Source organism: Neolamprologus brichardi, chromosome 23, assembly GCF_056152115.1.
Source record: "Neolamprologus brichardi isolate AB-2024 chromosome 23, ASM5615211v1, whole genome shotgun sequence".
NCBI lineage: Eukaryota > Metazoa > Chordata > Actinopteri > Cichliformes > Cichlidae > Neolamprologus > Neolamprologus brichardi.
In genome coordinates, this window is record NC_142125.1 from 8,009,484 (window position 1) to 8,034,167 (window position 24,684).

Consider the following 24,684-nt stretch of genomic DNA (forward strand, 5'->3'; position numbering starts at 1 on the left):
TTTGAGTCCATAAGAAAAGATTCATTCTTATATCTGGAGGAAGATTTTTTTTCAATAAATATTAATGTTAGCCCGCGACTTTGTTCCAGTTTTGAATTTTGGTCCACTGTGTATTTGAGTTTGACACCCCTGCCTTAAGTCATTGCTGATTTTGTCTTCACTCTCCATCCCCTGCCAAGCTGCAGCTGTGATTCTGCGGCTGCTCGCTGATGAGCTGACAGATAAGATCTTTTCTTATCCTCTGCATCCTTACCTTATCACCTCTGCCTCCCACAGGGCGCCAGCCTGCCCTGTTGAAACACTATTTTTTTTCAGTGTTTCAACTGAAAAAATAGAATGCCATTGATCAAAAATAGAATGCCTTTGATCCAAAGTAGAATGCCTTTGATCCCTTGTGATGTCATCATCTTGCTGAGAGACAAAACCCTTAAATAGGAGCTTTGCTCTGTTAAACTTTGCTGCTCAACGGACCTTGACCTGACAGTAAGCAAACCCTTTTGGAGAGTTTTGAGAGAATTTCGCGTTACTTAGCAATTCACTGACCAAGCCGACACATTTCACTATGTCAGCTAACCCATCCTTCCGCTCAAATGAGCTTGGAATAGTTAAAGGGAGTATTTTGGGAAACCACTACAAGGTAGAGGCTTTCCTTGGAGAAGGGGGCTTTGGTATTGTAGCCAAATGTCGTGATACCATGACCAACCGAGCTGTGGCTATTAAAGTCAACAAGAGCGACCCTGATATTCTGCAACAGGCAAAACTGGAACTTTTCATCCTGGAGCAGCTGAGAAGGTTGGATCCAGATGCCGCCAACATTGTTAAATGGAACGGCTTTTTCCACGACGGAGAGCGGGTTTGCTTAAAGTTCGAACTCCTTGATCAATGCCTGTGGGACTATATAGGGGACCGGAAAAACCAGGGTCTCCCCATAAGCGAAGTCAGGCCAATTTTAGGTCAGCTCACAAATGCTCTGTCCCACCTGGGTTCTGTGGGAATAGTGCACGCTGACCTCAAACCTGGAAACATCATGGTTGTAAACCGCCATGAGTCTCCCATCAAAGTCAAACTTATAGACTTTGGCCTCGCATGTCCCGCGTCTGCAGTGATGCCTGGTGACCGTGTGGGGACGGTTGGTTATAGTGCACCTGAAGTTATGCTTGGCCTTCCTTACAATGAAGCAAGTGACATGTGGTCTCTGGGGCTGGTGGCTGTGGAGCTTGGTACAGGGGTGCCACTCTACCCTGGAAATGAAGACTATGATGTTTTGAAATTCATCATAGAGACTCAGGGTCAGCCACCAGATCATGTTCTAGACTCTGGCATGTACACTGAAGACTATTTCATTGAAGACAACGACAACCAACAGCGCTGGACATTTAAGACTGACCAACAATTTAAATACGAGACAGGACATGAGTCCCTGGAGACAAGATACATAAAACTGACGCGTCTCGATGACCTCGAACAAGTAATGATGTTTAGAAGAGGACCTGAAAATGGCCAACGTTTGTTTGTAAGCTTAATTAAACAGATGCTGGCCTTGGATGCAAACCAGCGCATAACACCGTCGGAGGTTCTCCGGCATCCCTTTTTCAACCCTAAGAGTTCCCCTTGCATTGACATGAGTGCTGAAAGACCACAAAACCCGGTGGTCTTTCAGCACCCTTCAAACTTGAAATGCAAGAGATCAGAGAAAATCAACTGTAGTTTTCAAAACTCGGTTGAATTTTCTCAGCAAGTATTCGTCCACACATCAGCCAGCTCATCCTTCAGCTCAGATGAGCTTGAAATAGTTAAAGGGAGCATTTTGGGAAACCACTACAAGGTAGAGGCTTTCCTCGGAGAAGGGGGCTTTGGTATTGTAGCCAAATGCCGTGATACCAAAACCAACCAAGCTGTGGCTATTAAGGTGAACAAGAACCGCACTGATATTCTGCAACAGGCAAAAAAGGAAATTTTCATCCTGGAGCAGCTGCGAAGGTTGGATCCAGATGCCGCCAACATTGTTCAATGGAACGGCTTTTTCCTTGACAGAGAGCGAGTTTGCCTGAAATTTGAACTCCTAGATCAATGCCTGTGGGACTACATAGGGGACCCGAATAACCGGCGTCTCCCCATAAGCGAAGTCAGGCCAATTTTAGGTCAACTCACAAATGCTCTGTCCCACCTGGGTTCTTTGGGAATAGTGCACGCTGACCTCAAACCTGGAAACATCATGGTTGTAAATCGCTATGAGTCTCCAGTCAAAGTCAGACTTATAGACTTTGGCCTCGCATGTCCTGCGTCTGCAGTGATGCCTGGTGACCGTGTGGGGACAGTTGGTTATAGTGCACCTGAGGTTATGCTTGGCCTCCCTTATAACGAAGCATGTGACATGTGGTCTCTGGGGCTGGTGGCTGTTGAGCTTGTTACAGGGGTGCCACTCTACCCTGGAAAAAAATATTATGATGTTTTGAAATTCATCACAGAGACTCAGGGTCAGCCACCAGATCATGTTCTCGATCCTGGCGTGTACACTGAAGACTATTTCACAAAAGACAACTACAACTACAACCAACAACGCTGGACATTTAAGACCGCCCAACAATTTAAATACGAGACAGGATATGAATCTTTGGAGACAAGATACATAAAACTGACGCGTCTGGATGACCTCGAACAAATAATGATGTTTAGACGAGGACCAGAAGATGGCCAACGCTTATTTGTCAGCCTAATTAAAGAGATGTTGGCCTTGGATGCACACCAGCGGATAACACCCTCTCAGGTTCTACGGCATCCCTTTTTCAACCCTGGCCTCTCCAACAGGTTCCCAAGTATCAACATTGAAAAACCATACAGAGTCAATCTCCAGCATGGCATCTTCCACCCTGGACAAAAGTGATAAAAACACAAACTGGGGTTGGAAAAGGATATTAACAGCAAATTACACTGGAAATATTAATTAAGCTGCTCCAATAATTATCACTTTGGCTTTTTTTTTTTTTTTTTTTAATTTTCACTCCCCCCACCCCAACCAGTCGCGGCAGATGGCTGTCCCTTCCTGAGCCTGGTTCTGTCGAAGGTTTCTTCCTTTTTAAAGGGAGTTTTTCCTTCCCACTGTCGCTAAATGCTTGCTCATAGGGAATCTTCTGATTGCTGGGGTGGCCAAAACTCTAGGGGAACTAGCAATTCTTGTGAAAATTAAAAAAAAAAAAAAAAGCTTACCAATATTCAAAGCAGAGCAGCGGACAACTTACCATCACATCAGTCCTTTAATCCGACCTAAAACACCATGTTTACAGAAATAAATTCCATACAAATTGGAACTAAATTGTTGTTTTTGATTGTTTATAAATATATAGTGCTACCCTTCAACCTCCTAGTAGACATACCTGTGTTATAAATGTGAAACTCCTCCGATTTTCAGAAAAGTTGACCTCTGACCTTGAAGTCAAGGTCACTGAGATTTAAGCTTCACAGAGATTTTCAGTAGATGCAACCATGGTATTGATTTGAAAAATCTACACAATCACAAACTTGGATGTCCACAGCGCCTCGCCATATACCAAAGATTAAGAGGTGTTTTTTTCTAGGTTTTTATAAAGATTACAAAACACAAATAACAAAAATGCCAACGCTATTGTCATTTTTGACAACGCTATTTTGATGTTGGCTGCCAGGACAGCTGCCACCACACTGATGTGACACACTACAAATCAACTCTTTGATGCTCTGTGCTGAGTCTGCACAATAACCTGCACTTAAACATTCATTTAATATCACGTACACATATACACATACTGTCCCTCAAGAAGACACTGAGAAAAAATAAAGAATAACATTGAGACTGTAACTTTGCCATAAGTCATAGGTGTGAAACTCTGGCCCGCAGGCCAAATTTGGCCCGCAGCCTAATTACATTTGGCCCGCGAAGCCATACCAAATTACTATTAGAGCTGGCCTACTGGTATTATACAGCTAATATATATATTGTTTAGTATTAAGCTTTGCTTGTTCCATATTCAGTTTTCCAGCAAAACTTATTTGAGTCCATAAGAAAAGATTCATTCTTATAACTGGAGGAAGATTTTTTCTCAATAAATATTAATGTTAGCCCGCGACTTTGTTCCAGTTTTGAATTTTGGCCCACTGTGTATTTGAGTTTGACACCCCTGCTCTAACTGGTTGGCAAGTTATTGCTGGAAATGAGAGGGTGCTGCCCCAGAAGCCTCCTTGTCATTGCTTTGGTTGACAGGGGCCAATATTTGGTTGAGGGGACAGGGGTCACCTGCCAGTCTGTAGGACGGTGTAATTAGGGCCTTACCCACCGGTGGCATTACAGCGGCTATGTCAATCTTTTATTTACAGTCTGTGTGTATACACTGTCTCCTGTAAACTTGCACGTGATTCCTGAATACATATTAAAGGACTGAGGCTTAACAGTCTCTATATACAAACTGATGAAGTTTAAAGGTGTAAAAACGACACTCCATGTGCTGGATTATAGAGTTAAATGACCCTCCTGGGCTGCTTCACCGAAACAAGCTGTATCATTTATTGTTTTTTTTACAGCATATGGGTTGCGTAGGTTATTTTTGGTGAGACATGTTGGATAAATTGACTTTGAAATATCACATTTTAAGCTTAAATTTCTTATTTTATCCTTGCATGTATCTATCCTTGACAGAACTGTACTTCTTATTTTTTCTTGGCTTTTTTGTGTTATCTAATTGACTAGTTGTCTACATAGTGTAGTGGTTTACACATTCACAGGAAACGTCATGTCAGGAAGGGTACAAACTGCCAAATCAAACATGTGGAGCCACCACATGAATAAGTGAAAGTAGCTGAAAGTAGCTCACTGTGTTATTAATTTGTCAAGTGGTGGCTGCGACTGATAAATTAGAACAGAATAGAATAGAATAGATCTTTATTGTCATTGTTCACAAAACAATGAAAAACCACTCAGCGGCTCTAAAGCTCTTTGACAACAAAAGACAAACAGCCTGTAGTATAAACATAAAATAAATAGAAATAATGATAAACACAGTGAGGTAGCACATACAGAATAACACTGCACGGTGCAAGAGATACGAGTAACATGCTTAAAACTAAATTTCCAGTTATTAGAGGACAGTCTATTCTTACTGAATAAGAAAGAGTTTTTTTAAGGTGCTGATTTTGGTCCTGATTGATCTGAATCTCTTCCCAGAGAGCAGAGGGAAGAATAGGTGAAGTCTGGTTTGGGTCTGGTACATTGTAAAAAACAGGCTTTTCTTTGGAGTCAACCAGTGTCACAGAGAGAGGGTAGAGTGGCACCGATAACACATTCTGCCACCCTCACCACCTGTCGCAAAGCCTTTCTGTTCTCTTCTATGCAGCTGACGAACCACACTGTGCAACAGTAGGTCAGGTGAGCGTGCTTTAACTTCCCCAAGAAGTAAAACCTCTGTTGGGCCTTCCCCACCTGATGGGAGATGTCTGTGGTCCCGGTGAGGTCAGCCGAGATGCAAACATAAAGGAACTTAAAGCTTGCTAACCTCTCTATTTCTTCTTTGTGTGGCAAAGGGCAGAGTGATCAGTGTGTTTCAGAAGTCCACTTTCTTGTGTTTAAGTCCAGATTATTGGGATATTATCAGTGTGTGAGATGCCTGACCTCCTCCCTGCAGGCTTTTTCATCATCATCAAATTTTATGTGTCAATGGGAGAGCAATCAGGAGTGAACAGCGAGTAGAAGAGGGGGCTGAGAACCCACCCCTGTGATGTGCCAGTGTTCAGGATAAGAGATGTCCAGTGATGTCCAGTAAACACATGCACTACTAACAGCCTAAGCTTAGGTTTGTGAACTAGTTTGTGAGGGATAACTATATTTACAGCTGAGTTAAAACCCACAAACTGTGTAAGAGCTGTGTGGAGAGCTGTGATGACTGCATCCTATGTTTATCATTTTTCTTGATATGCAAACTGGTGTGAGTCGAGGTCAGCAGGGATGGCTGCCTTAATACGAACAAGGATGAGTCTCTCATAGCATTTATTTATAGTGGGGGTTAGAGCAAGTGGGTGACAGTCAATGAGGCAGTTCATTTGACCTTTTCTTTGGACAAACTTTTTGGCAGTGGGTTTAGAAAAATGTCAGTTTCAGTCTTTCCAAGGACTTGTTTACACGATAATCCACACATTGGGCGGGATCTAGACCACTGATTACCAGCAGGTCAGTTATTGGATCAACCCACTTACCCACTTGATGCTTCTTCTTTTCTGTTAGGACACTCCTCCGTTCCTAAGACATCTGTCTAGTGCGGTCTAAAGCTGTGATAAGATGAGCAGAAAAGGCCTGTAGGGGCATTCAAAACTCCTCAAGACTCTGAGTGACTGCGCTGAATTGAGATCGATATCAGTGTAATACCTTTGGTTACCCCGGCAGAGTCTTTTGAAGTGTAAAAAGACATAAAGGTTCTCAAATTAAAGATTCTCTACAAGTGTCACACCGAATCAGACTTTCAGAAGGAGGCTTTCTTGTCTGTCTCGATTATCTAGCGCTGAGCAGCATCTATTATTGAGGCAGACGGTCTCTTTTGAGCAACAAGCTTGAAAAATATTAACTGTCCTCCCCATTGTTGCGTGTCATAATTCCCCCTTCTGCAATTCATGTGGTAATAAGTATAACTGGTCACAGCACTTCAGCTCAGGAGCGGGATTGACAGCTCATTCATTCAAAAGACAGGGACATTGTGTGCAAGAGGAAGAGGGGGATGATGAGTCTGAAGATGTACACTTCACAGAAAAGGAAATGAAAAGTGGGTAAACATGAGAAAAGACATGAAAAGTACAGACAGAATATTGTTTCTGATGATGAAGTTTGGATTCATTAGATCGCACAGGAGGAAAAAAGGTAGAAAAACAGAATTTATTCATCTAAATATAGAACATTTTAATGATTTGTAATTTTGTGTGTGTGGTTCTGTCCTGTTTGTGCTGTGTGCAGGCATAGAATAAATATTGTGAACCTTTATTAGTGTAAAACATGCTAGATCCATGAGCAGCTCAACTTTGCCATTTCTTCTCTTTATTCTGGTCCTCTAAGATTTGTTAGCTTTTATTTCCCTGAAAAATATACTTCTACTACACACACAAACACACATATTAAAGTCTGTATTTGCCTTCTTATCAAATCCTATTAGGAAAAGACACACACACACACACACACACACACACACACACACACACACACACACACAAACAACGATGGATTAATTCTACTAAAAAGCATTGTGTATGCCAAGCCTGCTGCAGCAAATCCTCTGTGCCACAGACCCCTGTTGTTGACAAGGTTGTTTTTTTTAGTTCCCTTTAAAGGTACGTGCTTTTTATGACAATTTTGCATTTGCATATTTTCTCCAAGGAAATGAATTGTAGCTGATATACTCTTACAAATACTAGAGTGAGTCACACTATCGCAGTTGGTGACATGTTCCACTGTCTGTTTTAAGTAGTTCATGCGTACAGAATACTCAAGAACACCTAAATGTGCTAATCCACAGCTGAAAATAGTGCCCAGCAAACACACAGAGTTCTATTGTTTTTTTGAGTTAAAAATAACTTCTAAGATAAAATCTAGTGGATGGAAAAAAACAAAGTAGAGAAGTTCAGACTTATTTGGCATTGCTGAGTTTAGCATCAGCTGAGTGGTAAAAGAAAACAAACAAGAGCAGCTACTTTACTACCACTAACCTCTTTAAAGGGATAACTGCAGGAAGATGTAGGTCATTATATCAATAACAGGAGGAACATTTTCAAGTCAAATTTTGAAATTAGTTTAAATGTATAATTACAAGCTTGTAATGATTTTAGTCTTAAGGCTAATTAGGCTTAGAAATAATTAATTGTGATGATTTGTACCATAGACATGTATTTTAATGTTTTAAGTAATTAGTTCAGTTTATTATCCATTCAACAATCTGTATTTATCTCCATGTGCAGCTTACAGTTAATTATCACAGAGTGATAACGGGTCTAACTACATAAATATCTGCCTAATGGTTTTTATTTTGTCAGTTCTGTGTGCTGAAGAATAAAGAACCTATAAGCGACATCGTTACCTGCACTGACTGCTAATGCTTGAAAGTCCTTGGATTGCAGCTTATTTTTACATGTAGGTGCTCTCACGCTAATGGAAAATTCACAGTGTGTGAAAAACATAAGCACGGTGCTCAGAGAATTCAGCTGCACATACACTAGATGACACGATCGTGCATTTGAGAATGACCTGAGTCTGAAGCATAGACTGTATATAAAAGAAAGACATGGCCACTGTACATTGGGACGACAGCTTTGGCCACCGACACCTTGGTGTTTGAAATTCAGATGCAACGGGCAAATGAATCTATGAAAAACTGACCAAGAGGAGCTTTATTGTGCTGCCTGACTTCTTCTTTTTGCAATTAGAGGTGATGCGTCATATAGCTCATTTATAATAAATACAAGTTTCAAGCATTTGTACATGTTTCAGGCCTAAAAGCTACATGCTTCTTATAGATACATCTTATGGTTTATTGATCAGATTGGTGGGGAAGAAGAGAAACATCTTTCCTAGTATTTTTAACAAGAGCATGTCCTTTTCCAAAGGCTTTCCAATTGATTTTGCTTAACAACCCATCTGGCTCACCATGGTTGTTATTAATGCGTCGCTGGTTTGATATTTTCATGGGATTTGTTTACAATTACAAAAATATAGACAGGTAACAAAGCTTATTCTCTAAAATCCCAACTTTTGTTGGAGGATACTTAAATATTAATGCTGGCAGACTTTTCAAAGAGCAGATTTTATTAACTGCTATGATATCAGCTTGCTATGATCAAAAGCTGAGGGAAGGTCATGCATGCATTTAATTTTGGCACATTTATTTATGATTGTGTTGATAAGACATGATCTATATGTGCATAGATTATCAGCTGATGAAGGCTGTCCTCACACATGGCACACCTTTGTTTCCATAACAACAGGGTGCTAATGTCAGCACCTTTAGATCGGCTTTTGGTGTTTGATCTCTCGACATTGGCTTTTTTTATTAGATGTTGTCAGATGTGTTGTAATTAATTTGCAGTCACATCCTTCCTGTTTTATCGATGGCACTTTACTCAGTCACATTTACAGTATTCTGGTTGAAGATTATATTAGCATTATCATGCATTCACATGCCAATGTTAAGGTTATGTGATGGTAATTTGGCGATGATTTGCTCAGTAGGTGTCATTTCAGTGCCAGGCACCCTGAGACTACAGACAGCTCGGTGAAGACCTTTACAGGCATCAGGGACATAAAAAAAACAACTTTCTTATTAACATGACATAATATTTCTTATATTACCTCCTTCAGTGGAAGAACCAGAAAAAGTGAACATGACGGCTGAGAAGGATGTCGATGATGATGATGAAGACATTCCAGATCTCAGCAGTCTCAGACTGAATACAGAAAATGTGCACCTCTTCCTGGAACAGGCAAATGGTAAAAGCACATTTTAGTCTACGATGGCATCACTTCTGACAAAATCAGTCTCTGTCTTAGTACGGATAATATTTTATCTCGTAGATGAGGAGTTGCCTCCAATTAAACATGGAAACCCGATCACAGACCGACGGAGTACCTTCCAGCCCCATTTGGCGCCTGTGGTGACTCCCAGACAGGTACAGCATGGAAATGAGCATAATAAAAAATGATATGCATAAAAAGATGGAGCTCCAACAGTGTACAGTTTGAATTTTGTGCCTCGTTTTTTTTCATGAATGATGACTCCTCTCTGCAATCAACAATTCATACAAAATTCAACAGAAATACTTGATGAGCGATAATTTATATCTGAAACATTGTCTGGTGCCTTCCTGCATGCTAATCTCACTCTCTGAGTCTCTGGTAACATACCAGCTTATCTTAAAAGCTTCCACCTGCTGTGAATTGTCATTTGTATAAAAATATTTACGCAGACAGCTGTCCTCTTTAGAGGACATAAACCAAATAGACGAAGAACTGGACATCATTTCCATAATTTTATATACTGATCTGGAAGTGACTGATTTCATTTATAGATATAAAGAAAAACAAATTGGGCACGTAATTAGTTTTTTTCAACTTCAGTATAGCCTATTTTTTCTTCTTCTAAATTGGTCAGTACTAAATGGCATAAAATAAAAAGGCTTTCATTGTCATTGCATTCAGGAGTGAGACTCCCGGTTGATGCATATGAGAAAATATGATATTAAAAAACATTGAGGACTCCATAAAACCACTTGCACACAATATAAAGCGCTAGAGCCAATGAAGTCCCAGAGTCAACAGAGTTCCCAGTCTGCAGTAACTATTGCACAAATCTAATCTGCTGTTCTACTGTTTCTGTGTACTGTGATTATCTGCAGTTGTGTCCTCTAGGGTCATTTGACCTGTATAAATATATATATATATATGAATATATCAGTAATCAACCCACAGTATCCATAATGAAGTCACCCGTTGGTGAACCTGTTGTGCTGCTTTCACCCTTTGCATTTTGGTGTTATGGAAATGGATGTGACCAGTGACGGTGGATTTGACTGGGTAACTGAGGGACACTGTACACTCATATGGTGGCAGCTTGTAACTTTCAAGGTAGCCCTGCCTTAAAGCACACTCTGCTTTATCTGAAATTTTTAGACTAATGTGGACCGTGATGTCTGAAATGTTGCATTTAAGAAGACTTGAGACTAGCAATTAACTCATTCGGACAGCATTTACAGAGGTCATCTATTAAATGGGTAATTTAAGCAATGACCCCCTTCGCCCCCTTCTGGTCATTAAAGGGAGTGCAGGTTTAAGGCACAATGCCGTCATCTTTCAGAGCTGAAAGCTACGTCTGTCTGTTACATACAGTGTGTTAACTGTTTTAGAGTAACTTCTGAAGTGTTGCTGTAGCCTTTGCCAGCACAGAAGCCAACTGGCTAAATTTGGTAACTAACTCGAAGGTGACACGATGGTGACAGCACTACAAAAATGGAACAGGCAGGGGAGGCATGAATTTAAAGCCAATTTTTGTCACACTATAGTCAAGCCTCAGTTTTATTTTGAGCCTTTCAGTGTCTCTTTAATTAATACATGAGGTGATTTAGCTTCATAAACAGTTGACTAATGCTGCTTTGTGCATTAGTCAGCAGTGTTAGACAGCATGTTGACTTGACAAGTTGTCATCTGCACAAATACAGCATCATTTTTAGTCTGACCTTCTTTTGGACATCACTGCTGTTTTAGTATGCCTTCAATCAGGATTTTAGCATAAAAGCAGGTTGCAGCTAACACAGTGCTGAAAAGGAGATGCCTCGCTTCAGCACGAAAGTCAGTGTAAATGCATCTGAGAGTGACATTTCATTACTCCCCACATTATTTGTTACAGGTTAAAATGGTCCTGGAGAAGCTGTACGAAAACAAGAAGATTGCCAGTGCCACTCATAATATTTACGCATACAGGTTAGTAATGTCACATATCGCTTATATAGTTGCTAAAAAAATGTATAAACCCTTTGTAATACTTGGATTTCTACACTGATTATTCAAAATGTGTGGTTTCCTCTTCATCTAAGGTGTAATTATAGACAAACACATTCACACTAAAGTAGTAGCAGACAAGCAGTTACTGTTTGAGTGTGGGTTGGAAAAATAATGAACCACTGTGCTAAAGACTGCAAAGTCTCAAGTGTTCCAGTAGATGAGATAAGATTGGAAGTGTGATTTGTAGACTTCTCCTTCTCTAAATGTAAAGAATGATGATGTGATGTAAACCGTGCCTTGAATATGAATTTCTCTGAACCTTAGAAGTGACATTATAGAGAAAGCATTTCTACTGCCCTGTGAGTTTTATATTCCACAGTATGAAAAACTGCTGCTTTTCTTAGCAGTTGATCACAGCAGGAGCACAATATGGACTCCTATAAGAGGCGTAAAAGAAAGCAATTGTAACAGTAAAGCACCTTCTGTGCAAGGAAGATAGTGATTAAGAATTTTCTAAATAGAGAAAGACCACAAAAATGTTGGGAAATTCAGCAACAAGCTTATGATGAGCTTATGATGAGACAGACAAATAGAACTAAATCAAAATAAAAGCAAACCTTTTGAAAGAAAAAAACTAAATGAAATGACTTTGTGAACTTAGAAAAGCCTTAGTTTAAATATTTGTTAGCTGGGTAGCAAAATTTTACTACAACTTGCCTGATTAATGATCCATGAATGTGTTCATTAAGACTGAGATATCTACATGACTGTGAGCCAACTGCTTTCAAATCCTTCTGTGTGTTTATTGTAATATCTTCACTGATTCTCCTCACACACAGCATCCGTACGATAATACTGTACTAAAATTAAACATTTTCAAACAATAAAAACTAAAGTGAAACAGGAAAATCTATTCTGGAAACTAGCTGAAACTAATCTGAACTAAAATGTCACGACGGAGTACCACAGCGTGGACCTGCTTTGCTATTTCAGGGCCTGCACGTCTTGCAATCACTGAATTTAAAATTGTATCAAGCAAATTTGTCTCTGACAATTGAATGGCAGCTTATGAAAGGTTGGCTGATTCAAAAAGGCAATTACCCAAACAGCTTCAATGGGAAAAGAATAAAATTCAAGCTTTTGGATGGCAAGTGAGGGTCCAACTTAAAAGCTGTAGCATGACTTGTCAGTTCAATCGAGACATCCCAGGTGTGGGTATAGAAATGTGAAATGAATCAGTTGTGATTAAAAGGACACTACAGGAAACATCTAATAAAGGGGGTTCAATCTAATAAATTAAATAAATATACATTATTTAGTTTAATATATAATGGATCTAATATAAATAAAGTATATATGTCTGTATGTGTTTACGCCCACAGTGAAGAACATGAGATAAGTAAAGATTCAAGGCTCATCTGTCTTCCCCAAAGGGCTCATTGCTGCAATTAAAGGTCAAAAAAGCACCAGAGAAAATGACGGCTCCTGACACTACTGTGCATAATGTGAAAAGATGTGTGTATGTGTGTGTGGCCTTTCTCAGTGTGTGTTTGTGTTTTCTCAGGCATTGTCTGTGTGTGAGATGTGTGGTGTTTTTTTTTTTAAAGTGTTGTCTAATGAGGTCGATGTTGCGTCGTTGGTGCGCTGCCTGGGTGGTCATTACTCACGGGGAGGATATTGTGACATTTAGACCACTGAAAAAAATGTTCCGGTGAAGAGGCTTTAAGTGTCACAGTGTCACACTAACCACAACGTCTTAATGCTCTCCCGCCTAAAGCCAAGCTGTTGTGATTCTGTCTGTTGTAGGATTTACTGCGAGGACAAGCACAGCTTCCTGCAGGACTGTGAAGATGACGGCGAGACAGCCGCGGGGGGGAGATTGCTCCATTTACTGCAGGTTATTATTTAATTAAAAAAATGACGGCTTTGGTCCAATAGATAACTCTTTCAGCTTCATACCAAAACTGCATGTTATGTTTGTTAAAAAGGTAAAAATCCCCAAAGAACTAGTCAGTTAGCCAAAGCCGAATGCACAAAAGTGTCCGGCCCAGTAATGGCAGCGACATTGTTAAATCTGCTGGCTGCCTTGAGCTCTCCTTTGGCTTTTGCATTGCTTAATTGGAGTCTGTGCTGCCCTGTTTATTTTCACAGTATGCATAATTTAGTTTATTTCTAAAGGACACTGACAGTTGTGTCCGATCTACATAGCCGTGCATATAGCTGAAGCTAATACCCAACACCAGTCCCTTGATGGGCATTAATGATTCAAGCAGTCAAAATTACATGCTACCCCTTACAGTTTAATATGGAAACTACTGTGATTTTGCAATTAAGATTGTTATCAGTAAGGCACACTCCCACAATATCAACCTAAATGTTTTTCAAATGTAATGCACGCACTTGTAGACATATAGTATGGTAGTGGTGATAACCACCACTTATTAATATCATATTTTGCAGCATAAATTGGAAACTTGACACTTTTTTCGTATTTACTGGCATTCAAAATAAGTTACTCTTAATGAGGGTAGCTGTTGTGACAGTTTTGACAGTTTATGTCACACCACCAAAACAGATTAGGCCTTTTTGTTGAAAATTATAACATGTCACAGCGGGAAAGGGATAAGTGCGAATAATATAAATAAAAAACACGGTCGAGTTACATTTGTCTTCTCCAGTTCCAAGGTCCTGGTATTGTAACCTATATCCTCTGTATCAGTAAACAATGGGGGCATTTTTGGGTGAGGTGTTCTGAATATAAAGACAGATTTGGTGTCATTAAGTGGTTTGAGGGTATTTTAATGTATTTTATGATTCTTTTTGTTTCAGATTTATTTATATAGTGCCAAAACATAATCTTAATTTTCACGACACACCTTATACTGTAAGGTAGACAATGCTACAACCTTGCTAGGAGAAGCTGACTGATCCAGCGATCCAGTACGAGTGGCACTTTAAATTGGTGTGGAGGAAAAAAAGACTCCCTTTTAACAGGCAGAGATCTCTGGCAGAAGGTGGGTAAGGCATCTGCAGTGACCAGTTGGGTGGTGAGAGAAAGAGAAGAGAACAAAGAGGAGCACAGAGAGACCGCGATCAACAAACAGAAAAAAAAAACACACATCAGAGAGATTAGTTAATGACGTGCAGTAGAGCCATCAACAGTGAATGCATGTGTAAACGAGTTGGTCAGTGCATTATGGTAGATTCCTTAGCAGACTGGGGACATCGCAGGATATTTGACTTTAACCTAAACTGTGAAATTAGCCTAATGAATGAAGGCTCTACATCTATTTCTGCTTCTCATAACAGCAAGTAAGCCGGCACTCCTGAAAGCAGAGAGCTTTATTTTTATATTATAAGGCATTTTGAGGTATAATGGAGGTTAGCATCATAAACAGTACTGTTTGTACTTTGTCAGAGAGCTTTTAGGACACACTGACATATATATCATAGCCGTGAATCCTCAAAGTAACAATTTTCAGCATCATTCTGAAACAGGATGCTCCTAATTTTAATGATAATGTTTTTTTAATGCCTTTCAGCTTAATGGACAATAAGGATTATAGAAATGTCACAGCTTATTGAGCATGCTAGTCTCTCTTGTTGGTATAAACATTTTTATACCAACAAGAGAGACTAGCATGCTCAATAAGACTGAATGCTAGGCCTTATTTTAAATTCTGTAGCAGTTTCTTATAGCACACCTGCCATTTTTTACTGAAATGACTTCATTTATACTTTTAATAGCACTTTTTCTAACACCTTTTCAGTCCTACCATTCAAAGTGCCTTATACTGTGAGCGTTTAATATAAGTATAATCTGGACTCCTATCACATACACACACAAACAGTAATGTATCAAGAGCATTGGCATTCAGGACACTGACATTCAGAATGGAGGAGCCCAGGATCGAACCACTGACCTTCCAGTTATGGCCTTAAACCACAGCCAACTGTATAGGGAGGAAGAAGTATTAATTCAGTTTTATGAAAAGCAACCCTTCTAATAGATTAAGTAAGTAATCTACTGACGGTGTCACATAAAGCTTTAAGATGATGTATTCAAAACTCCAGTGAAAATCAATTCAGGACGTTCATAAAATTCAGACTAATGTCCATAACAGAGCGTCAAAACTGCGTCTCTTTTAAATTAGACAGGCTATCTAATGAATTTCTTTGAGCCTGTCAGGGTTGATTTTGAGACACTGAGATGATGTGATGTGGAAATACTGAAGCTGCCGGTCCCTAAGGCAGAGCCGAACATCGATTCAGAGAAGTGTACTTGCTGAGAAAAACAGAACTGAGATTGTTCTTTATGTTTTGTGTGGGGATGTGGCTGCAGTAGTATAAACCACGCTTCTAATGTTTAAATAGTGTTTAGGTTTCCTCCACTGGGAGCTGTGGTCCCACTATAATAATTTCACACAGTCATTAATCCTTTTATTTCAAATATCAAAGAAGCCCTTGTCACTGGGTTTTACTGTCAGATGGCCCTATGATTCACACACACACCCACATCACACTAAAATGTGTTATTGTCCACACAGTTTTTGTTTCCCTGTAACGTTGAATGAAAGCCAGTAAAAGGTTTGTGACCAAACAAAAAGTTTCCTATAACACAAAGCTCAGCAGTGACTTGTAGTAGTTGTGTCATTACCCATTACTCCTAGGTGCTGCGTCGTGTCAGAGCTCTTCCAGATGAAATCCATGACTCGTGTCAAAGTTCATTTTCATTCATAGGATGACAGCAGTCGACTCTGCCAGTTTGGCCCTGTTAGAGAGATAAATCACTGTGAAATGGTGCATTGGATTATTGGTGTGGATATGTCAGAAGCTGAGATCTGCTACACTGAATTCCGATGAATCAAGCGGTCATATGTTCGCTTTAAAAACTTGCTCAGCCAGTCTTTGCTTTAAATGATCTTTTAAATGCTGAAAGAATTCAAAGAAAATCTAATTTACCTGCATCTGTGTTATTATATGTTCTATATTTGCTATCAAGGAAGCGCATTAGGCTTTATTTCTTCTATTCTAAAGCTTTCTCGACACCAACAGAGTGTAGCTATAATCAATATAATAATCTATATATTTATATTGAAAATAAGCAAGAGAATAATGTGAATGATACAAGAGTGCTTCATAGTGACAGATCCAATTTTACAAGGGAGGAAAGAAGTGCTATGTGGCTCTGGAGGCTGATCTGATACAAAGTGATGTATGAATGGGGGTGAATGAGACTTGCTGTACAAAGTGCTTTGTGTGCTCACGTAGTAGAAAAGCACTAGGTAAGAACCAATCCATTAACTATGATGCTGGATATTACGAGGTGCAAGTAAAAAAGCTACGCTGTAGAGGAAATATTTTTTTAGAGTGGAAAAAAAGATCATTCTTCAGTTAGGGAAAATGGTTGCTTCACTGCATAGAAATACCAGAATAAAGGAACTTGTTTTTTATGTACATTGAAAAATTAGCAGCTCTGTAATTCTTATCATTGCTCAGTGGAGCAATTTAGCAACTTTAGGCTCACTGTTGTAGTTTGTACTTGGGGTCATATACATGCATGAGCTATAAAAACAGATTGGTCCCTTCATTAAATGGTAGCAGACACACTGAGCAACTGGCTGCTGATCCTCGGATGATTGGGCAACATTTAGCAGGTTAAGATGGTAGAAATGAAATACAGTGTTAGAGAAAAACCGAAACACGACTCCAAATTGCTAATGTTTGCTAACAAGATCACCAAATTAACTTCCATATCAGCCACAATATGTTACAGTTTTTATTAATTTTGACCTTTTAAAACTAATTTATTTATACATTTGGGACATTTAAGGTATCTTGCACTGTTGACTTACAGCAACATGGTTCTGAGTTAGAGCCTTGGCCAAGCCCAGGGGCAGCTTTAAAGCTCCTCTTCAGTTTCTTTTATCCAAACAATGCTAGGCTAATTTTGCTGTCACTGTGTCCTTGACCAACGACTGGCTCACATCAGAGGTTAGTCTCCAGGCGCTGCATGGAAGCCACCCACTGCTTCTAATATTCCTAATGGTAAATGGGGAGAATGATAAAGGAAAATCAGTGCTTTTAATCCTAAAACCAGATCGATTCAAGCTATCAGCCTCCTCCTTTTATAAATTTATTTTCTAACTCGATTTTACCTGATTTAAGAAATCAGGTAAATTCCTGTAGCTGTCTGACCTGTAACTGGATCTGCTGTCCTCCATCTTTCTGAGCAACATAGTGATTAATCTTCTACCCGCAACACTCTCAGCATAGTGAGCAATTTACATGAAGAGCTTTTCCCAAATCTATTTTCCTCTAATCTCATTCCTCTTCATGAGGCTTTCTTCCCATTTCCTCATTTAGATGTGTGCACGCTCACAGTGAATGTGGAAGTGTGTGGCGATGAACAAAAGTGGGATCTTATTGATAGAGCTGGCAGTCAGATGTGGATGAGTCCCTTCAAATGACAGATTGCTTTTTGTGCGTGTGGCAGTGCAAAGTAAAGTTCTCCACTTTATTTTAAGACCACCGTCTGGTGTTTTGGGAAATATGCCTTTTGCCATTTACTGGGAATTTCATAATTCTCAATTTAATCTTTGTGCGCTCAGAACTTAAGAGTTGCAGAACTTGAAGAGGAACATGGGGAAACAGTCTCAATTAAAAAGAAAAACAATCTTAAGGCTTTTCCTTTTTTATATATTTACACATTTGTTATATTGCACACATCCGGTTCAAAAGTCATCACATTAAGACATAGCCATATATCAATACATGACACACATCTTATTTGCAAACAAACTTTAGAGATATGAGAGTGCACCTTTGACGTTTCTGGCTGCTCCTGTAAAGCTGCAGTAGCATTTTCTTTTTCTTTTTCCATCTGGAGGTATCAAGATGACAAACTGTAAACATAAAACTGTTATTAGACTGGTAGAGAGAGAACAATTAAATATTGAACTTACTGAATAAGGCTAATATTCACTCTTTTTTATGGGGTTTTAGTTTATGGCAAATCCCGAGGGGTACAATGCACTCATTGGCTGCCAAGTACTTCACACATTTGCCAAATTCATGTCTGCAGTTTGGTACTGGTTCAAGGCAGGTAGCGCTGCAAAAAGCTACCTGCTGCAGCTGGACTTGACAGTTTTTGACAGGAAAATCAATGTAATCATGTAAAAGGTGCTAAAATGCTTTTTATAGTTGAGCGTTCCTTCACAGCAGGGTGATAATTATCCATATGTTCATTGCAGGGTGCAATGCCATTCATGTAGATGTAGACAGTTGATTTATTGTACTTTTTCTGAATGGTCTTTTAAACGTTTCTATTGTTATGGTATTTTATTGCTTAGAAAACTGTATTATTTCAGTTTTTTGAGATGATATTTAGTTTTATTGTGGTTTTTATTTCATTTGTGTTTGAGTAGAATATTTCAATTATGTGATTTAATGAATTAATTGAACATCAAGCCCTTCTGTTTCTGTCCTAATGTAAGTTAACTGTGTCCTTAAACCACATATTGAACACACGAAATTGAACGTAAAATAAATCTCTGTCTAACTCTAAGAAATTACACCACAAATACATACATTTTAGATTTATAGGTTATTGGCTTTAGACTGGAAGCTTAGTCAGATGCATTTCATGAAGATTCATCTGTTTATTATAAATCAAATATAGTGTAAAATATATCTGATGCAGTTTGAAAATAGCTGTCAAAGCTCTCAGCCAGCTCATTTTACACGTTTATTTCTCACAACAGATCCTGGACGTGCGTAATGTCATGGTGGTCGTGTCTAGGTGGTTCGGGGGCATTTTGTTAGGTCCCGATCGCTTCAAACACATCAACAACTGTGCTCGTAACATCCTGGTGGAGGAGGGATACACTGCCTCTACGGTGAGACACACTCTGAGCCTTTTACACATTGCCCTGTCATCTTCTGCTGACACATCATCAGTCAAATTTGACTTTGCTGCCAGTTTTCTGATGCAGGACACCACCTGGTTTCTTGTAGTTTAATTGACTTACCACCCAATGTTCCTCCAATTATCTGGAAACAGAGAGATTGACTGCAGGCGAGGTTTTGCCTTTTTGGCATCCAAAGCAGAGTCAGAATGCCGAGGTTGTACTGTTACACAGTATAGTTACAGTGAGACATCAGTTTATTACAAAGTGTCTGGTTGCAACATGTTCTTGAGATCAAACACGCTTTCACCGGCCTGAAGTTAGGTCCAGTCTGCTTTGAAGCCGCCTTTGTGTTCTCCAAAGTTATTCCATTGATACATGATTGACCTTTGAGTGGCTGAAACAGATAGATTAAAGGTACTGCAAACCTACATTTTTAAAAGTTTGTCCTTCTTCCAAACCCCATGAACTCACTGTAAAAATCAGCACTTTATTTTATTCCCTTCCTGACTGCAGGAGTCCCAGTTCCCGCTGGATGTAAAAGCCAGACTCTGTGACAACTTATTAGAATTTGCTGCCTGTGGAAGGAGAACGTAACACCTCAATTTAAGATGATTAGATTGGATTGAAAACAAACACTTTATTTTTAGAACATGTGAAGTATGACTCAAAACTATTTTTTATGACATTCAAATAACTTAAGTCATTCAAACCTAATAAAAATCTAGAACAAGGGTCCTCCCACAGGCCAGTGTCAGAATTCATGAAAACTATACCGCTTTGTACTGTACTTCATTCGACCATTTCTATAGTAAGACACAGGAGTGGAGCATTGTAGACATTTGCCCATACATACTAAGCTTTTTTAATATTTCCAGATTTGGCTGGTGTGACGAAATATAAGTCATCTTACTTACAGTTAAAAAAACAATAAAAATGACTTTTATCTACATAAACCACCACAATTTTAACGGGCAAATTGCAAATATAATTAAAATTAACACTTGCACTTTGAAACTTTGCACTTTGAAACATAAAAGTAATGTCATACCATACATTTTTTAACACTAGTAATACACTACTGCTTTCAAACTGTGCCCTCTGAAACTCAAGCACTGAGTGCTTGAGTTTCAGTTGAGGTCAACCTGATCATTGTTCAGGTTGATGTCTGTTGAGATCAACCTGAACAATGATCTCTGTTCAGGTTGTACTGTGCTGCTAAACAGATACATTAAACCCAATAATGTATCTATTAGGCAGCACCAACTTGACACTCAGTTACCAAAGCTTTCAGGATATAAGGGAGGGACATGAATGCATTTAAGGAGGTTTCATCCATGTTTTTAAAATTGGCTCTGTTTAAATTGAATTAAAAAAAAGAATATCAGCTTGAGTTTAACATTGTAGCCTCCTCAACATCGCGTACTGAGGTGTATTTGTGATTACCTCATGAGCTCATATATGACATTCTTATTTTTCACTGTGCATGAGTATTATTCAATCAGAATCAGAATCTGAATATTTTATTAATCCCGAAGGAAATTATAGGTTACAGCAGGCAGCAAGCTAATGGCGCATGCGCACTTACAAAGAAACCTTCTGACCAAACTTTACACAAACATCACAGTAGGAAGGCATGTCAGAGAGGTAGGCTGATAGGAAAAAAACAACAAAAATACACAACATGAGGTGAGAGGAGGAGAAAAAAAAAGTCCACTCAGACTGAGCACCTAATGGGAGAACAGTTTGAGAACAGAAAAAATACCCCAGCACAAAAAGCACATGACTGTCAATAGACCATAGAAACACAAGACACACAACAGGGGTGGGTACAGGTAAGCAAGAGCTGGTTTAGACAGCACATCCGGTCCTCCAGCATGTCTGCGCTGGTCCAGTCGACCCGCCATCTGCCCCGGGAGGGAACAAGCATCGAAGGCAATTTTATCGATCAATTTTATCATCAGTTTTAAATTTTGGCATGCTGATTCGCAGTAAGTCTAACTGATGCTGATGGAAATCTATCGGGGTGTAATTTTCTAAGCCTAAATTTGACCTGATGGTAGTGGTGGAGGATTGCATTTTAGACTTCATGGTACTTTCCAGTGATGTGCAAAAGTATTGAGCCTTCTTTATGTTTTGAAGCCAGAGTTTTCTGTAAGTAAATAGTTTTAAGGCTTCTTGAGGTTTTTGAAAGTTTTCTTTTGAGTTTGACTGCTTTCACTCATTTTTAGTCCACTCCTTGTGCCTGACCATTTGTTTTTAGTTTCACCTACCTATGATTTGTTCAAACATAAAAGAGACACCAGTTTAAAGAGCGTTTACATATAACAGAAAACCAATTTTAAATTATATCTTTAGGTGGTTTGTTACTAGCAGCCTAGTAACAAGAATACTGTGTGTGTGTGGGGTCAGAGTATGACCCCATAAATGACCTAAATGGCATCTTTCTGCTCCTGTAAAAAGAAACACACATAGATTCATCTGCACCTTTGTCAGGTGGGGGTTAACTTCGCACAGTCGTGTTACATCAGTAAAGTCTTGTCAGCTTTCGTCAGTGTTTACCAATCAGGTTTTTTTTCTCTTTCACTCATTCATTCATTCATGCATTCATTCTTTCTTTGCTGATAGTGGAACCTATCGTCGCATTTAGTTTCCACTCTCAGCAAAATGACGTCATTCCAAAAAGAAAAAGAAGAACTTTAGATCGGATTACCTCGCTGAATCCTTTTTGGACAGGAACTTACTTTCTAATTGTCCCCAGATAAGTGACTTTCTCCTGAGCCCATTTTAATGTGGAGAAACCTACGTGTAACAATTCTCTTGACGACGTGTCGTACAGCGCTTCCTCTTCTGTGCAGATCTGCTCAAACAGAGATTATCGAACAAAACTTTCAGTGCACGGTGAAAGTAACAAAACACAAAACCTTTTTCCTATGATTATTTTTCATCTACAATGTAAATTTTGTCTCTTTTGTACTCTTTTTTTTTTTCAATAGCTGGTGACCTGCAGAATCACTGCTCTCACAATCAGAGGCAATTACTTTTACACAGCGCACAAAAACACTGTGACGTCAGACACATTGACACTCACTTTTTTCATCTGCGTAAATAAATCATTTGGCCAATGGCATGTGCCATGGTGATCCATAAATATGATCACAAGTTTATTTAATTATTTTCAACCCAACAAAACAAATAAACAAAAACATGATGCTGATGCTATGAACACGCTACACACATGAGTCAAGATGCAGGAAAACTGCTCACGGAAACGCTGCACACTCCAGTTATCACAGTTATCATAGTTCTGTTTCCCTCTCTTTGAAGAGTTCTCAGCCAGCTCTCGATCTGATAATGTGTAGCTTGCTCATCAGCTCAGAAGAGACCGCAACACAACCTCACACAGTGGTTGCGTGCTTTGCAGTGGCAAAGACTTGCACTTTCATATTCAATTCAGCTTCTCCATCAAGTAGTTTTCAGCTGCTTCATACAGGGTTCAGCATATTAGTCGTTTTCATAGGTGTGCTCTATATCTCAACAATGGCTCATAATAAGACGACAGTCTTTCAAACAGGTCAAATGCCTCTATGCACGTAATTTGTTAAAATATTTACCTATATCACTTCATCTCATATGTCATTGTACTTAATTTGAGCAACCCTAAGCTAAATGCAGATTACTTTTAACAACTGACACAGACGTACACAAACAACACAAATAGGCCTATAACTTTCCCCAGCCTGCGTGAACCCGCACGGCCGTTGAGCTCCTGGACTCGCGTGTACCCACGCAGTCACTGAGATGCACCTGCCTGCGTGAAACCGCACGGCATAGGCGTCGCTCTCTTTTGTTTATAAGCCTGCGATTAACCGCACGGCTCAGGTCCGCGTGAAACCCGCGCGACCGTGCTCGCGTGAACCCGCGCAGCTACAGCGCTCTTCTTTGTACAGTACTGGTGTTGCTCTTGCATTAATCTCGAATCCCGTCAATCACCATCCAGCGAGGAGAAAAAACAGACAGCTAATCCACCGGCCCGATGACGAATTCTCACGTCTCGGGACTTTACTACAGGAACTTCTATACGTCCTGGCTGACGTCTTTCGGCTTGTCTCTTTTTCCCCTCGGGGAATGTCAATTCTAGGGATCCGGCTCCGAAGGACCAATTAATGTTGGGTCTGTCTAGCACAGGCCCACCGCTGGAACGAGACAATTTAAAAACACAGCAAAACCATTGAACACCAAGTAGGCAAAGTTCTTCGTGTTACTCATGCATGAGGGAGACCTGCCTGGAGCCAAGTGTCGTTCCACCACTTGACCTCCGTCAGACTCTCAGCCAGGTTCCCCATAGCACTCCTTTTATTGTGGTTACATGAATATGCATAGGGTCATTAACATATAACATCTTACATAGGTATACATGTGAACAAAGAATACTGTGTGTGTGTGTGTATGTGTGTGTGTGGGGTCAGAGTATGACCCCATAAATGACTTCCCTAAACCTACTGGTCTGGAAAGTCCAGCAGTTTATCTAAACAAAAGGCACTTAGACTAAAACAGATATAGCTACGTTAATCCTACCGTAAAACAATAAAACAAGGTACGACCTCTTCCCATGCTCCCAGGATGTAAGCCTTTGCAGACTATTAAGGATCACACATCCTATCACTACACAATCGATTATACACCTCTACCAATCTAAAACTAATTATAAAACTCTAAGCATATATAAGTAGATATTTCTAAGTATAAATGACAATCAACATTACAAAACCTAACACAGCCTGTCACAAAACCACATATTTTTCCAGTTTCTTTAACTGAATCTATAAAAACAAATGCCATAATTAACAAAGACAGTGATTCCCAAAGAGCTGTTAGCCTGATAATTCTTTGGGAATCACTTGGCATGGTGTGCTGTGTGTCCTCAGAAAATTGAAGAAAACTGGAGGATAAAGGTGGCAGGCCTAAAAAAAGATTATTATTTTTTTAAATCAGATGAACTGTAGCTGAAAGCCATTACGAAATAGGAAGAAATCCAGCAAAGACTTGACACAGGGCCTGAGAGATGCTTTGCTGAAGTCTCATCATCGACAGGGTGGCTAACAAGAAATTATTCTTAGGAAACAGGAAGAAAAAGCTGAGGTTCACCAAATTATAGAAGAACTCGACTGAACATCAGTGGCAACAAATTTTGTACATGTTTAAATCACTGTACCCATTTTGCATTTTCCTAGCAAAATGTAAAGAAATGAGGTCCGATTTTTGCACAACACTATATTTCAC

At 39.5% G+C, this 24,684-nt stretch overlaps 2 protein-coding genes across 3 annotated transcripts in view; both read left to right on the forward strand.

Annotated features, from left to right (window-relative positions):
- The window catches only part of impact (impact RWD domain protein), a 31,879-nt gene that overhangs the window by 5,439 nt on the left and 1,756 nt on the right, over positions 1-24,684 (forward strand). Inside the window, exons 6-10 of one of the 2 annotated variants that reach the window (XM_006790169.3) lie at positions 9,359-9,487; positions 9,572-9,666; positions 11,400-11,473; positions 13,301-13,391; positions 19,258-19,392. In XM_006790169.3, the coding sequence (XP_006790232.2) occupies positions 9,359-9,487; positions 9,572-9,666; positions 11,400-11,473; positions 13,301-13,391; positions 19,258-19,392 (524 nt within the window). The remainder of the gene's footprint in view (positions 1-9,358; positions 9,488-9,571; positions 9,667-11,399; positions 11,474-13,300; positions 13,392-19,257; positions 19,393-24,684) is intronic. The other variant, XM_087836667.1, reaches the window with a different exon arrangement.
- Positions 21-3,997, forward strand: LOC148096005 (uncharacterized). The gene has a single exon (XM_087836666.1). The coding sequence runs from the start codon at positions 563-565 to the stop codon at positions 2,882-2,884; it is 2,322 nt and encodes a 773-aa protein (XP_087692792.1). The 5' UTR covers positions 21-562; the 3' UTR covers positions 2,885-3,997.